General features: G+C 43.4%; 1 protein-coding gene across 17 annotated transcripts in view; it reads left to right on the top strand.

Annotated features, from left to right (window-relative positions):
• agrn (agrin) overlaps positions 1-16485 on the top strand; it is a 355349-nt gene that overhangs the window by 284079 nt on the left and 54785 nt on the right. For 15 of the 17 annotated variants that reach the window (XM_088082543.1, XM_088082544.1, XM_088082541.1 and 12 more), the window contains 5 exons: positions 1065-1208; positions 3774-3898; positions 4042-4147; positions 9779-10177; positions 13645-13770. In XM_088082543.1, coding sequence (XP_087938669.1) covers positions 1065-1208; positions 3774-3898; positions 4042-4147; positions 9779-10177; positions 13645-13770 — 900 coding nt within the window. The remainder of the gene's footprint in view (positions 1-1064; positions 1209-3773; positions 3899-4041; positions 4148-9778; positions 10178-13644; positions 13771-16485) is intronic. The other 2 variants (XM_088082551.1, XM_088082552.1) reach the window with 1 other exon arrangement.

Genomic DNA, 16485 nt, shown 5'->3' with positions numbered 1-16485 from the left:
TTGTTTTTATGCCTCCACGCCGGCAATGGCCATGGCTGGAGGCATTATGTTTTCTGGTTGTCCATCCTATTCTCATGAAATTGATATCTCAATAACGTCTTGAGGGGATTTTCTCAAATTTGGCACAAAAATCCACATGATAAGATTTTGGGGGGGGGTCAAAGGTCACGGTAACTTTGACCTTGTATCTCTTAAACTCTTGAATGCTATATCTCAAGAATGCCCTGACGAAATTTCTTCAGATTTAGCACAAACGTACACTTGGACTCAAGAATAGAATGATTTGATTTTGGTTGTCAAAGGTCAAGGTCACTATGACCTCTTCTGTCTCCTGTGAACGCTGTATCTATGAAGAAAGCCTTGGATTTTAAAATATTTTTAAAATTTGGAACAAATGTTCACTTGGTTTCAAGCGTGAAATTACTTTAGCGGTCAAAGGTCAAGGTAATTTTGGCCTTTTATCCTTCTTATTCTCAAGAATAAGACTGACTCATGACTGTCATATCTCATGAATACCTTGAGAGAATTTCTTCAGATTTGGTACAAACGTCCACTTGTACTCAAGAATTAACTGATTAGAATTTGGTGGTAAAAGATCACTGTGACCTCACAAATATATTTTAGCCATAACTCAAGCATTTCAGTGGTAATTATTATTATTATTATTTATTAATTAAAATTTTGCACAAATGTTTAATGTTATAAAATTATGTAGTGGTGATATTTTATATTCAGAAGATCGAAGGTCACTGTAACCTCCATGTTTTAGAAAAACATTTTTTCTAGCCATTTAATGTCACATCTCAGGAACAGAGGAGGAGACATTTGATCAGATTGAATTAGTGACGCTAATCTCGTGTCCACCTTGATCTGTGCTGATTGTATAGATCTTCTATCCTGCTTGGAGGCAAGATTTTTGTGAAACAGCCACATTTTCACAGACATTTTTGTAAACTGTTTGTGCAACTTCAAACTGCTGCATGGAGCCATAACCCACAAGGCAAAAATTCTAGTTCTAGCATCAATCTTTTTCTTCCCCTGTTTCCTCTACCTCTCCATGGCAGCGTGCAACTGCGACGCAACAGGCTCGGTCCGCGATGACTGTGAGCAGATGTCGGGTCTGTGTTCCTGCAAGACGGGAGTGAAGGGCATGAGGTGCAACGTGTGTCCAGATGGAAGCAAGATGGGCATGAACGGCTGCGACAAAGGTAATAAGAGATAGTACCGAGGCAACTGGTGGGGCGTTGATAAACTGCATAAACACACACACACACATTTTCTCTCCATCATTCTCAAGAGTCTGCCACTCATCTGAACCGCAGATCATTTCTTTCTCTGTCTGCTTTTCACATCCATCTGGTTTATTGGCACAGGAGGGAAGTGAAGCAGGGCAGTTAATTGATAGTGATTTGGAAAATGCTGAATTGTATAAATGACATATGCATGACACACACCCCATTTGTATTCTCTCTGCACCATACTTGGGAAGATTCACAACACTTGTATGTTTATACGTCTGCATAAAGATTATTAATTACTCAGATTAATAATGAAAACTGCTGCAGTGATTGCACAAGCTAAAAAGATGGTTGAAGGAAAGGTTAGTTCCTGCTGTGGGGGCCTGCAGCTTCTTGATTAAGATGCACCATCAGATATCGACTGGAAGTCAACCGCTTAATGAAGCCAGCAGTCCCAGCACAGTGGTGGGGCACTCTGCCACACACCCCGCTAGATGAAAAAGACAAGGTACTGAGAAGTGGTAGCACATGAAAGCAGGAGCCAAGGGATGGGGGGTACTCTAAGCCTGTGTGATGTTGCAACAATGCAAAGACCCCCGCTCTCTCAGCCTGGCAGGTGGATGGCGGGCTCCCCGGCTACAGTTCCTGCCGCGGCAACTTCAAGGCTTCAAACGCACCTTTGGAGAGCTTCGGGAGAGATCTGTGGGAAAAAAAGAGCCAAAATATCCTGAGTGCACACCTTTACACAGTTTTTTTTGTTTTGTTTTTTACCACAGTTTGGCAGTTTGGGAAAAATGCTATGGTGAAATCATGAATAATTCACACTGTGTATCGCACAGGTAACTAGAGAATTTTATGGTTACATTACCGTCGCGCTATTGTGGTTGTAAAGAGATTCACTTACAGAGACAAACTTACAGAGTAATGAAATAATGTCGCACACTGTGTCCCCAACTCCTACACATATTTTAAAAACAGCCAGAGTGGGATGAGAGGCGTCAGGGGTGGTTGCTTTGTGCACTGCTAGCTCAGTAGCTCTCTGGTTATTAACAAAAATGTTAACGCCATCCCATAGCAAATACCTGAACTTTGAACTTCTAGCATAAAAGATATGATACTTGACAGCTCTTTGGATACCACAGCCAAAAAAAAAAATTCCAGACACATAAAATAGGATATTACTTTTCCTTTTCTATATTTTGAACCTGCCCACAGTGCTGGTGCAGAAACAAACACTGAAGACCCTTTGACTTTCTTCCTCACTGTTTCATGTGTGCAGTCTTGGGGTTGAAGATCTCATTGTAGACCTGTTTTATTTATCACTTCCGTACTTTTTTTTGCTATCAAATACATAATTAATGGAGATTGTGTAATTTAAGACATTTTTTTTTTTAGTAAATTTAATGCAGTTTGATATCTCCGTGCTGTATTTGTGAGTTAAAACCGTAGACTAATGGAGGTAGCTACCATGATGGCAATGGTGTCATCAATTGGTGTGTGGACACTCGAACACACTTAGGACACACTTGAAGTCAAGAGTCTGGCATTTTGGTCATCGCCATCTTGGATTTTTGGAGCCAGAAATTGACCATATGGAGAGGGTGGAAATAAACCTAACGCTAGCTGCCTGTTAGCTTAGCTGGCATTGTGCATTTAAAGTAGTTTTAATGCTAATTTTTGCTAATGCAGCCAGAGCATCTTTTAGTACAACCAAATGATAAAAAACAACTTCTTTAGATAACTAAAATGTTACAGTTAACCCTCATGAACTGAAAACACTCTGAAATAGCAACAGCTACAGCTACGCCTTTACTCTGTGCAGTCGTTTTTGGGTTACCCCAAGGTTAAGTTATCTTGCTAACACTGTGGCAGTGGTAGCATAAAACCATATTTTGTTCCAGGTTGTAAATATTTCTGCTGTAAAGTTGGGCATTTTAACATGGGGGTCAATGGGGAGTCAAGTGGCCATCAGAGGAACTGCGGTTTTGCCACGTCCATATTTGCTTAATTGTCACCCTTAGAGGACGCCACATAATTAGAACAAGAGCTTGACCTCTGAAATGTAACCTCTGTTATACACGCTGAAGCTAGAGATTAGATTTGTGTCACAAATTAGGTGAGAGGATCCAGACTTCCACTGGTCCCAGCTCTATAAAATTTTTGTGTGGATCTAAGTCTTTGGTATGTCATCATAAAAATGTAGAGGAAGCTTTGAAGCAACAGCAGCTGTATTATTACTATCCTATTAACATACAGTGCAAATTAATGTGTTACTTTTGTTTTATTTCACTTTATATTTAATCAGCCTTTACAGATTTTAAGAAACTAATTTCATGGTTGTTTAACAGGCAGAATTTTTGCAAAAGTTCTGTAATTGTGAAAGTTCAGCTTTAAATATGCAATGCAAATGTATCTTTTAATTTAACTCCGCATTTCACACAAATGCCACAACAGAAATGATAAAGCAGCTGTTCTCCGTTGCTGTACACTGTTTGATTATAAATGTGTAACAGCAAAAATCCATTTCTTCCACAGGTCCTGAGGCCCCGACTTCATGTGAAGAGTTAGTGTGCAGTTTTGGAGCCACTTGCATTGAAGTGGACAACCAAGCCCACTGCGAGTGCCCTTCACCTGACTGTGACGAGAAAAACAAAACCAAGGTGGGTCTTTCAAACTTTCCGCACCTAAGAAATAAGTTGCTTGATTTACAAGTTTGCGACAGAAGAACATTGTTTCAGTGTCCTACAGGGAGTTAACATGTGTTCCCACCTCCCCTCTCTCCATCTCTGTCACCGTGGAGCAGGTGTGTGGCTCAGACGGGGTGACCTATGCCGACCAGTGCCAGCTGAGGACCATAGCCTGTAGACAGGACAAGGACATCACAGTGCTACACTTCGGACAGTGCACAGGTGAGCCCCGTCGCAGCCTCCATGCATCACGCGTCGCACGGATGGCCAACTGTTGTCAGGCCCCGATCAAAAGATAATGAGCGGAGCCCTGGGCCCCAAATTATCCTCCTCCTGCTGTTTCTCCTCTTATCCATCTCTCTGTCTCTGTCTCACAAAGTAAAGTCACAGCAGCATGCAAATGTGCCTTGAAATTTTGTGTCAACAGGAAAACACTTGCACATTATACCGTGGCTATGCAATTTCAATCACACGTTTTTAAAGAGATACTTCACCAATTTTAAACCAGATTTGTATCCTAACATGGTAGTGTATGTCAGTGAACTGTGGTAAACTTCCCTCCTTTTAACAAGTGCCTAGATATCCCTCCTCCCCCTGTGGAAACTCTGCCAGATGATGTTAGTTGATGCAAAACACGTCATCCGGTGGTGCTTCATCGGCTTTCGTGGCTGTTGCTCTAACTATAGGTTGTGTTTCCCCATTTTCATATTGCCCGCCACCCATGCGACACTGCGGGCACAAAGACTACAGACCTAGATCAAGAGACTTACCCACCTCTCTGTCTCTTGCTCTCTCAAATTCAGACCGAAATCTAACCAAATGGTAAAACTAGGCAGCGCTGATCGAATATAAATCAAGATGATGTCACTTCATTGTCTGCTTCTCTTCTTAGAAGTTTTCAGAAACATACAATACTGTGCAAAAGTCTTCTATTTATTTCTCTGTAGTCTCTATCCTAAAATACAACCAGAACCTACAGAAAATATGTAAAAAATAAAAAATACATATTTTAGAATAAAAAAACTTATATAGTATTTAGTGTGACCTCACTTTCCAGGTAGCATGTCTTTAAATCTCCTGTGTGGACAAGAGATTTACAATACTTCTTACTCCAGGTTTCATTCAAGACATGTCTAAAGCTCAGTGTTGATTGTGAGCTACATATTGCTATGGTTGTATGATTCTGTGTTACATGCTAAATGTTGAATATATATGTATAAATATATATATATATATATATATATATATATATATACATCCTCATTACAACTATGCTTAAACAGCAAATCGATGGTGGTCTAAGACTTTTGTACAGTACTGTATTTTAACGCCCTGTGAAGCTGCAATAGCGAGCGCCCACTCCCATAGGAAGTGGGCGCCATTCTGCTTCCTGCACAGTGAAAAGAGAGGCCAAAAAAACTGACATCAAATTATAAAACTGAGCAGGGCTGATTGAATATGAACAAGATTCTGTTACTGAGCTGATGCCTCAAATGTTTTCAGGAACATATTTTAGCTTACCATTTAACTGTAACATCAGATCTGAAAGGCTGCCATTGTTACACACAGACTTGTCCATATTACGTCACCCACCAGCGGGAGCATTTATTAGTGTGGTAAGGCTTGCTGCATTCTGATATTTGTAGGTTTTCTACTGTTTTGAGCAGAAATTTTCTTTTTCTCTTTTTCTCTGGTCATGTAGCACCAATTTCCAAAGTATTTCTACAGCATGGCTTAGTTTTATGTGGGGAACCCCTTTTATTTCTGTGAAATTCTTTTTAAAGCACATTTAAATATTTTATTTTAAAACATCACATTCTGATTCATGGATAAGATCACATGTAAGGAGTTTGCGTTCTGCTTCTGCTCTTCATTGTTTTAGTACTGCGCTTTTTCAAGCTGCATGATTAGGATTGTCTCATAGCAAATATTTATATTGAGTTCATTTCAGTGAGTACATAGACTACAGTATAGTAACCTCTGCCCACTTGCTCACGAGCTGCCAGGTGAGAGCCAAATAATGTGCAACACTGGAGAAAACTAAGAAAAAGAGAGACATTGTAGCGTTTTAAAAACCCAACAGCTCTATAGTTTGACTGGAGTCTGCAATCCCACACGACAGCAATGACACTTCCTCTTTGCTTTTTCACCCCTCTGTTGGGATTTGGCTTCATCTTCAAACCCTCCTGTTGGGAAATGCGTCAATCGCTCTGCAGCTTTACGCTGTCAGGAACACGACGCCCCTTCACTATGACAGCGGGTGTGCAGAATGTGTGTACTGAGCGAAAGTTGCAGCTCTTGCCCCTCGGTCCAGATGCTGATGGACATTGTTTGCATCAATGTAATAGGTGCTGGGACACACGCCAAGGCCACGGTTTTCATGTACAGTGAAGTTGTCGCACTCACTGCCAGCTTGCGTCACGACGGGGTTCTAGAGACGCCGCCGGCAAGCTCAGTGGGGGAGAGGAGTGCCAGCTGTGTGGTTCTGGCCATGAGCCATTGCCAGGTGTCTCGCATTTTGGGGGGGAAAAATGTTCGTTCACCTCTTTGCTCAGTGGGCACAGATCAGGTGACCAAACACTGTGTCGCCAGTCGTCTCCCCTGAGCGCTCTTTGTCAGACCCAAACTAGGTCATATCCATAGGAGGCGAGGCTGTTGACACGGTCTGTGTTGAATTGCTGTTGCAGGTACACAGATAAAGAATCCAAATATGCTCGGCGAGAGATCGACAAGGCTTTGATAAGTCCCCGAACATCTGGTACTTACAAATTCAGTGCCGTGGGTTACCGGCAAAAGGAGCCAAAATCCAGTCTGGTTTCACATTCCTCTGTTGCCAGGCAATAGAGATGTGGGTTGTGTGTAATCCCTCACCTAGCATTGCTGCACACAGAAGGCAAGAAGACGCCTCGCAGCGGACTCTTTCTCTATTGAACCCTCAGGGGAGGAACAGACAGGCGAGCGCTCGGGCCCACCGACAGCCACAGAGGATCTTTTAATTTCTTCTCCCGGATGCGGTCGCACTGCGGGTAGCTGCTCCGCTGCTGCTGTCGGCTCGGGGGTTAGATCTCGAGCTCATTTCACGTGTGGCTGGGTGCGAATTAGCATTTGCTCTGCCTCCACCCCTCACCATGGCACAGCCCCTGCCTGCCCTCCCTCCCGCTGTTTACATGCAGTGCTTCCAGTCTCCCGGCCCTAAGCGCTATGGCATGCTAATGCTCACCGAGCTGCTCTGTGGCTTGACAAGCGAGCAATGCCAAGGGCCTATATAAATGAGTGGATATTGATCCTTTTTTACATCATTGATCTGTCGCGACTTTTTTTTATTATACCACAGAGTGTGACTACTGCGGCACAGTCGGCCACTAATGGGCAGGCTGAAAAAAAATCCTGCAGGAGAAGCTCTTTAAAATCTTTCTGCTTGTGACAGAGAACTTTGAGCTAACTGTGATGTTACCCAGCTCCCTCTGAAGTCCCCAAGTTAAAAGGCAGCACAGCCACGGAGCATAGGGAGGAGTTTTTTTCTAGTTACTTTGCTGTGTCTCAGCAAAAGATGAATATCCGAGAAACCCAGCAAAAAAAAGCAAAAGTGACTGTACCAAGAAGCAGAGGGAGGGCTTTTGGACTGATGAGCAAATTCTGGCGCCGGGGGAAAATGGCCACCAAGTTGGCAATGACCTGCCTCTCCCATATGGTGTTATCACCTGTAGGTTTGCGGCAAATTGGCAACGAGTGCCAGCATATGGCGTCGGCAGCCCTCCGCCTGCATGTTAGGGTCTGTTGCCTCCACCATCTCGCTCCTCCATGTCCTGCGATTTTCTGTCATTACACAATCCCTCATTCTGTTCCCACTGTTTGCTTTGCCTATTCTCCCACTGCTAGCTTTGTTAACCTGTCTTTTCTTTCCGATTTAAACCGTGTTCTTAACACTTTTGTCCCTATCATTTCCTTCTTGGCTCTGTGGTTCTCTTGTCTTTCCTCTCCGGTCTCCTTAATCCAGATTTTTTCTCCTCCTCCTCGCTGAGCGTGGCTGACACCACAAACAATCTTAATAACCACCTTTCAACAATAACTACACGACTGAGACAAGCCAAGACGACAGTGATTTTTTTTTTCCTACCATGTGACACAACAGTCCATTGCTCCACTGAGAGGAAAAAAAGCAGAAAAAAAAGGCAAATGGACTGTTAAACCTGATTAAGAGAAGCATCAGCTGAACAGACTCTGCTGCCAGTCCCTCTCTCCTCTTTTCTTTCGTTATCCCGTGTCACGGCGCTCGCTGCTCAAGATATGCACACACACCCAAACACACATTAGGCACTTCCCAGGGAGCGGGCCGCCTGACGCTAAGCTTGGCACCTGACTGACAGGTGTAGCCAAGAGGAAAGGCAATGCATGCCACTATTCTTGGCGATAGCATCACTGCTCTGTGCACTCCACTCCAAATCTCTCTCTCTCTATACAAATATCTGTCGAGCTTTAAGCTGACATCCCGTGTGTCTCCCAGGCTTTCTGCCGTCTCAGTAGGTATCACATTTCACACCCGGGTGAATAATTGCCGATCAAATAGGCGATTATAGCAGTGTAATTAAGTCCTACACATAATGTTAGGCGAATCCTAATGAGGCGCAAATCTACAGTATAGGGATATTTTTTTTCATCTTCTGTTCATTTCACCCACACATCTATACTCGTGGGACGTAAAGAAGTAAAGCAAGAACGACAGTATTGTCACGCCTGCTTGCCTCGGCTAAATCCGAAGTGCTCACTTACGTAGCATCTCCCTGCCAACTTCACTTCTCCCCCTCAGGAGTTTTTGTCCTATTTATCGTTCTTTTATCGCAGACAGTTTGTCCTTTTGCACCAGAGCTTTTTGCATTGGTAATGATGGTCTCTCTGCAGAGAGCCTCTTCTCTCTCCCTCATTTGGAGTGATTTTTATGTTGCTGCGTTTGTGTGTGTGTGTGTGTGTGTGTGTGTGTGTGTGTGTGTGTGTGTGCGTGCGTGCGTGCGTGCATGTGTGCGTGTTTGCGTGTGTCTGTTGACAGCAGTGTGTTTGTGGTGGCGTTGACGGATGCTCATGCTCTCTGCAAGCAGCAGTGTGCTGTCTTTGAAGCCAGAGTTAAAGCCGGCTTTTTTTGCCCCATTTCTATCAATCATTCATCACCGGAGGCACTGGCTGTTGGTGATTAAAGCTTTGCTACTGGAGGGCAGCATTTGAATATGGATATATAATTCATAGGCATTGGCACAGCATGCACACAACACATGAACACGCATATTGTGTACACACATACATGCCATATGCGTGCACACACACACACTGCGCATTGTGCATTGACACCAACTGGAGTAGTTTAACCCTGTCTGGGCACATAACTCATCTGCAGCCAAAACCCACTGCAGTGCATATAACTCTGACTGCAGTATGTCATCTGCTGGCATATTCCATATTCACTCTGCATATGGATGCACTTCCATTACTTAAGGTTTGTCAGATAAAGAGTCTTGACATCTCATCCATTGCAGGGTTTTTAATCAGTGGTTGCTTTTACAGATGGGAGTCTGCATATGTTTGTGTGCTCTTTTTTAATGTAATTTCATAATGACATTGTTGAGCATCAGGGAGGAGGGTTAGAAGATTAAAAAGGGCATATTATTCAGTAAAAGCAGAGGTAAAAAGTTATTGTCAACAGTAGGTTGTAATAACCGTTAAGTGGCTTTGTTTTGCTTTATTGGCTAATGATGTTTTTATTTCCTCTGGTGTGGTTTCTGAGGTTGTAACCGAGTTAGGTGAAGAAAAATCAAACATTTTCATCGTCATTCATCCATTGCTTCCTCCCCTTCCCTCCACCAGAAACCATCACTGAGCCGGCAGACCGACCCACCCCCAACCCCCCCGCCTCCACCCCAAGCTCAGCCGCCGCCTCCACCACCCCCGCCCCCTTCCACCCTAACATGGTGCAGGCCATCCCGCCTCCAAGGACGGCTGAGAAAGAGAGCCCTGAGCACACCTCGTCCCCCACCCTCATCTACAACCGAGCAAACCACCACCACCCCATCCGCACCCAGCCGCCTCAGTCCACCGCTGCTGCCGCCACCTCCGCCCCAACTCCCTCCGCCGCCGCGGTCTCCTTTGAGGGATCGGGCAGTGGGGAGCCAAGCGGGGACGACCAGACCGAAGAAGAGGAGGAGCAGGAAGAGGAAGCAGGTAGCGGCGTCCCACCAGAGGCCAGTGGGGCAGAGGAGCCTGTCGGTAAATCACTGCTCTTTCACTTCATTACCCATAATGCTTTGAGGGGTGTGTGGGAGGGTCTTTTTTTCCATCAAGGGTTTGAACTCAGTCTTCTTAGTCGACATCACACATTCATGCCATCATGTGTTAATTAAGGGTTACATTAACATCAGCACAGGCTTCCGTATTTCTATGCAAATTGAGACAAATGTCAAAAGCAGGCAGACAGGGAGGAGAAATCTTTGTAAACACACGCCGTTAGTGTCATTTCCACTCGCTTAAGATGTATAACTCAATTTCAGACAGAAAGGAATGTATTTGCATGGTTCAGTGTTGCTACATCACCCATGCTCTTTTCTCCCATTCCACCGGCACGCTCGCTCTCAACAGCTAGCAAAACAAACCCAGGCTCTGTAAAATACACTCTCGGCAGGCCAGATGAAACTGCTGGCCCGCATCTGGAGGATCTCTGGAGCCTGACTTGACAGGCTGATGTGACTAGGAGGTTGAGGTGTGAGTGTGTGTGGGGGCTGCGTACCTTGTCACATGACTAGTGTCAAATCTTTCCCGACATGCCCCCCTGACTGTAACAGCAGGCCGCGGTTCCTGGGCCTCAGCTTGGACAGCAAGGGATGACTGAGACTTTTCAATCAGACCTTTTTTTTATTATTTTTCTGTTGTTGTTTTCTATCCATCCATCCACCTCCCCTGACAGCTTGCAGTAACAGGATAGGATTGATGGAACAGCGTGGCCCCAGTGTGCTCTTCCTCGGCTCTTCCTCCTCCTCCCCTCTCTCTCCTTCTCCCGGAGTCTTAGATTTATTCTCTTGTCAGAGGCTGACCAAAGTGCTCGGTGGCGCGAGAGACATGTTGCCTGTCTGCCAAGGAGACCCCGTAGCTTGTGGCTGTGGTTGTTTGTGTGTGAATGAATGTGTATTCAAGCATGCCTGGGTGTGTTTTTCCCATTTTGCGTGCTCGCTGAAATACTATCGCTCACGTCAATCTGTGATCAGAGTGTGAGCAGATTAGGAGATTGTATGATTGTGATTTCAACATGGATATTAAAACCTACACTAATGCATTTCTTTATGATTGTGTGTATGTTTTATATGTATGTTGAAGTCTAATTTTTGATGTGTGTGTGTAATTTAAATTATCTTCAGGGGCAGTGGCGGATCTCCCTAAAAGCAACACAGGCAGCTGCCCAGTGTGTTACCTCAGTTGTTTATTTGTGTTTATTTTTCATTAGCTCTTGATCTTGTTAATAATGAATTCAAAAAATATACATTAAAGGAATAGTTCTGATTTTTTTGAGGTGGGGTTGTATGAGGTACTTGCTGCTGCTGGAGTCCAACCAGGAAGCTAAGCAATGTACTGCTATTGATGGGGCAGGCAACAAAATGTATTTTAGCCACCTGAAAAAAAGTAATACCTAAAAATGTCAATAACAGTTTAAGTGTATGCTATATTGAGAGTATTTTCACTGATTTACCTTGTCATCACATAGCCCAGTTTTACAGGGAAGCTATAAACGGCTCCAGTTCCACAATCTATGCTCTCGTCAAAGCCACATGACTCCATTAAGAAAAACAATACTTTTAGCTATCTGAGCATAGGAGCTGCTGGTCTACGCTGCTTCGATCAGTTAGTTAATTAGTGTTTTTGTGTGATTTTGGTGACAGAACTTACCCCTTTAAATACCAAAGCTACACGATAGCCCAAACTAACTAACTAATTGAGGCAGTGGTAGGCAAGCAGCTCCTGTATTCAGCAAAGATAAATCACTGTTTTTCTGAATGGAGTCTGGTACTTCATGACTGCTTCTTTTGCCGATTTAAAGTCACTGTCTGACAGTAAGGCAAAGCAGGTTACATGCTCTCAATTTAGCATTCACGTAAACTGATATAGATTGTTTTTTTGTAAGGACTCTTTTAAGGTGCCTAAAATGAGTCTTCTTACTGTCCCCTCCACAGCTGTAGATTGCTAAGCCTCTGTGTCGGACTCCAGCCTGTTTCTCCAAATTGGGAGCATGCTGACTGACATTGACTTTAGTGTATATATGTTAATACACACCCCATACACCCTTTAATTATAAAAAATATTTGGGGTGGGTGCAGAGGAAGCATACTTAGGGTGCTAAATGTGCAAGATCTGGCACTGTTTAGGGACATATTTCAGACTAAAGACCACTTAAGTGGAGATGGTTTGTGCATTTTGGGACAAAAGCTGTGTCCGCAGTTGGGAAAAGCTAATTTATTTGGTTAAGGTTATTGTTAGATTAAGATAAGGATACGGCAAATAGTGGTTAGGGTTAGGTCTCCAAGAAATAAATACAAGTCTCTTTAATGTCCCCAAAAGGGTTGTAAGTAAACGTGTGTGTGTGTGTGTGTGTGTGTGTGTGTTACTCCTATCTCCCTCTCCTCATGTCACTGAGTTTGTCCAATTCAGAGTTCACGTATCACTGTCTGAGTATATAAATGTGAGCAGGCCAGAGGTGTGCGTTTGTACGTGTTTTTGTATCCCCGCTCTGTTGAAATTTGCCCTTATCTGTGGCCGAGCGTGTCACTATGCGTGTGTGTGTGTGTGCATTTATTTGACAGCTTTCATGGCTCCCACTGGAGTCATGCGGTGTCCCCTTGCTGTTGTGCACTGCCCTCTTTTCCCCAGCCAGTGCTCACCTCTTCAGCCCAGCATCTGTAAATCTGCAAACCACACGCCAACAGATGCCCTATAAACCCCTCCACCCCCACCCCCACCCCCCCGTCTCCTTTGACCGCGAGTCCTTGAGCGGGACGTCCCTCGCCTCTGACGTCTTTACGACTTGTTTAGCCGCTAGCTGTTTGCCTCCACGATTATTTCTAATCTCTGTGCGGCCATAAACTGCGCCGCTTCGACCAAGACACCCCCTCCACCAGCACCATCATTAGAGGGGACGGAGCTCCACTGCTGTTACACACTCTCATCCTTCAGAGAGAGAAAGCCCAGCCACTTTTATGTCTTTTATGTCCCAAGATAGCCAGATATTCAGGGACCATATCGCAAACACGACTGTATGTATTTTTTCTCCTGGGAAGCCTTGAAGGTAACTGTCAGCCAATCAGCAGTGGGTAGTTATCACATCCCCTCATCATTTAAAGTGCTCCGTGTGTGACACGACTGGCAACAGTGGCCATTATGTGTTCTCCACCCGACAAAATGAGTTCCAGGTGTAAAATCAATTCCCACCAAAATGACATATAATCATTCCTGACAGATGCCTCGGTTAACGTCTAATCACAGGTCAGCAGACTGAGAACTCGCGACCATCTGCAGAAGAAAGAGCAAGTTGTGGAAAAAACACAAAAGATTTTGTAGGTTTGGACTTTAGAAACACTTCCCATCCTCCAGAGCCCTGGAAAGTCTCTCCCCTCTGAGATAAGCTGGATTGAATTTATGAATTTTCCGAAGCTTCATGAATTATTATGAGCCCCTGTGTATCACCCCCTCAGGTCCCACGTTGGCAAGCACCACTGTACCCACAGCTGAGGACAGGTCGTCCTGTGACAACACAGAGTTCGGCTGCTGCCCCGACAGCAAGACACCGTCCAGCACTCCAGATGGCGCCAACTGCCCCTGTAAGTCAGAATACCCCTCCAAAAAAACACTTTCTCTACCCTGTTATCACCTTGATATTACCCTGTTCTTCCTCCTCTGTGTTTCTGTCTCCTGCTGGCATATATTATATGAGACTAGATCCTGATGGGACTTCACGTTTCTGGGTTTTACTATCTATATTTTAAGATAGAGTAAGAAAGTATCAGAATTTGCAATTAGCTAGCTTTAGATATATCCTCTCAGATTTTAAAACATTCAAACAACGAAAACTTATATATGACCGTTTACTTTCTTTCAAAGAACTAATGAAGCATACTGCTTTCATGCCCGTTCATTAAAGGGATAGTTTGGATTTTTTGAAGTGGAGTTGTATGAGGCGCTGACAAGAGGCAGAAATGGAAACTTCCTGCTCCTGCTGCAGCAAAAGAATGTGTTTTAGCCACCTAAAAAGTTACACCTTAAACAATATCAGTATACGAGATTATTTTCACCGCTGAATCCTCTCTGTCAGACAGCGATTCCTGAACTAAAGCTGTTATATTACTTCCTATAAAGCCAGACTACATTAAGAAAACTGTGATTTAAAATCACTGAACACAGGAGCTGCTTTTTTTTCTTTGTGTTATTGTGAATTTTGTGTTTTAAAGAGTTAATTCGGATTCACTGAAATCACACAATGACACAAATTAACTAACTGATAAAAGAAACAGTAGACCAGCAGCTCCTATGTTCAGCATTAATGCCTTCCCTGTCAAAATGGGCTGTCTGATGGAAAGGTAACGCAGTGAAACAAATCAATATAGCATACACTTAAACTGATTTAAATTTTTTTAGGGTTGCACTTTTTTAGCTGGCTAAATTATGTTTTGTTGCTGACCCCTGTCCAAAGCAGTACATTGCTTTCATTTCTGACTCCAGCCTGCTTCTCCAACCTGGGGGCGTGCCCACCACCATCATGTAGATAATACACTGACTATGAATAAGTACAAACAACCAAACCAGAACTTTCCCTTTAAGTATGGAGCTGGAGCCATTAGATGATTAGCTTAGCTTAGCATAAAGGCTGGGAGCAGGGGGAAAGAGCTAGCCTGTTGCTCCAAAGTTGAAATAAAAAAATACTTTTGCTATTAAACACATACACAAACATGATAACAATTTGTAGTTTTTTAATGATTTATGAGCATTTTGCAAGGTACAAGGTAGATTTATTAGTCATTATTTAAAAACATAGTTTAAAAATGTAATGGGTATTTTATAAATGGATCAGATTCCCAGCTGTTTCACATAATCTTTTTTACCATACGTGTCTGGAAAAAAGGAGCACTTTGCACTTATGTTTCTGTGATTTAAAACTGGATTTTTTTTCATCTATGGAACACAGTCCCAGAACTTCCACTTTGACTTTGACTTCCACTGATACCTCATGCTAGTAATCACCCGCTTTACTATTACTGTACTGAATGCAGAGTGGCACTGCACAGACTGCTCATCTAACGTCTCTCCTTCTATTTCCTTCTTTTTTTAAATCCCCTGTCTTCAATTTATAACCTTAATTTGTTGATGCATTGAGTATCAACACAATATTTTTTTTCATATTTAATGTTTACTTCGGGAATAGTGATATTGTGCCATCTGCCTTAAACAACCAGATGAGCAGGTGCTGTTTTTTTTCACTCTGCGGTATTCTTTCATGAATCACCAGCCTCATATGTAAATGATCATGTTGGCAGGTGGCAGTAAATAAAAAAACAATCCATAAACTGTGGAAGTCTCCTCTCAGTTATCTGTGGTTATCAGTTTGATGACACAAAACAGTATGACTGATATTAGTCATACAATGGCTGATTCCCAGTAAGATTCATTTTCTTTCATTATTCTCTACAAATTTAAATGAACTTTGGTTTGATACGGGAGTCAACTTCATATTTTAGGTTTATAAATAACCATCAGCGTCTCTATTCCTGCTTTTTCTGTCTCCTTTCACCTTCTTCTCTGTTTATTTTAATGTCCCACCTCTCCTTTTATTCACCCCCTTCACACACACCTTCTTCTCTGTATCAGTCGGTATCTCCCTCTCCAGCTATATCTCACTCTTTTCTCTCCCTGAACTCAGTCAATCTCAGTCCAGTCTTGCATCAGTTCATTTCTCTGTGGAGTTGAGCGAGGAGAAAGAAGAGAGACTACCAGAGGCCGACGAGTGCCGTTGTACCAATCAGTGCCTTCTGCCAGACTCGGTTCATAAAGATAAAGGGCTTCTTTCTCCCCTTTGCTTCTTCGTCTCTCTCCCTGCCTCCATCCCTCAGCTGAAATCTGCTCTCTATTTGTCCCAGTGGTGTTAGTCTGACTGATTGTGAAAGGAGGAATTCTCTATGGCTCCGAAGGGAGCTCCAGGTCATGACTTTAAAGAGCCGAGGCCACAAATTAGCACGTGGTGTTGCATTTCTGCCGTGTTGAAGGTCCCAAAGCCTTTCAATAAACCAGCAGAGTTCAATGCCACACAATCCATAACATCATCTGAAGATATGAGGCCACCTTTGGCCCTCCGAAGCCTCATTGTTTTCACTGAATTTACAGCCAAACACACATCTGTTCAGGTTACACTGGATGACATTTGGCTCCAAATCCAGACGATAGAGGAATGTGCTCTATGAGCACCTGTGACAGGTTTTAGCTGTAAAACAACAGTTGTTACAAATCCGCCAAAGCCTGTAAATATTTATCTCAGCCAACAATGA

The sequence above is a fragment of the Plectropomus leopardus genome, chromosome 9 (assembly GCF_026936395.1).
Source record: "Plectropomus leopardus strain MGB_pleo_1.0 chromosome 9, ASM2693639v1, whole genome shotgun sequence".
NCBI classification, from domain to species: domain Eukaryota; kingdom Metazoa; phylum Chordata; class Actinopteri; order Perciformes; family Serranidae; genus Plectropomus; species Plectropomus leopardus.
This window is presented reverse-complemented; position numbering and strand designations above follow the sequence as displayed.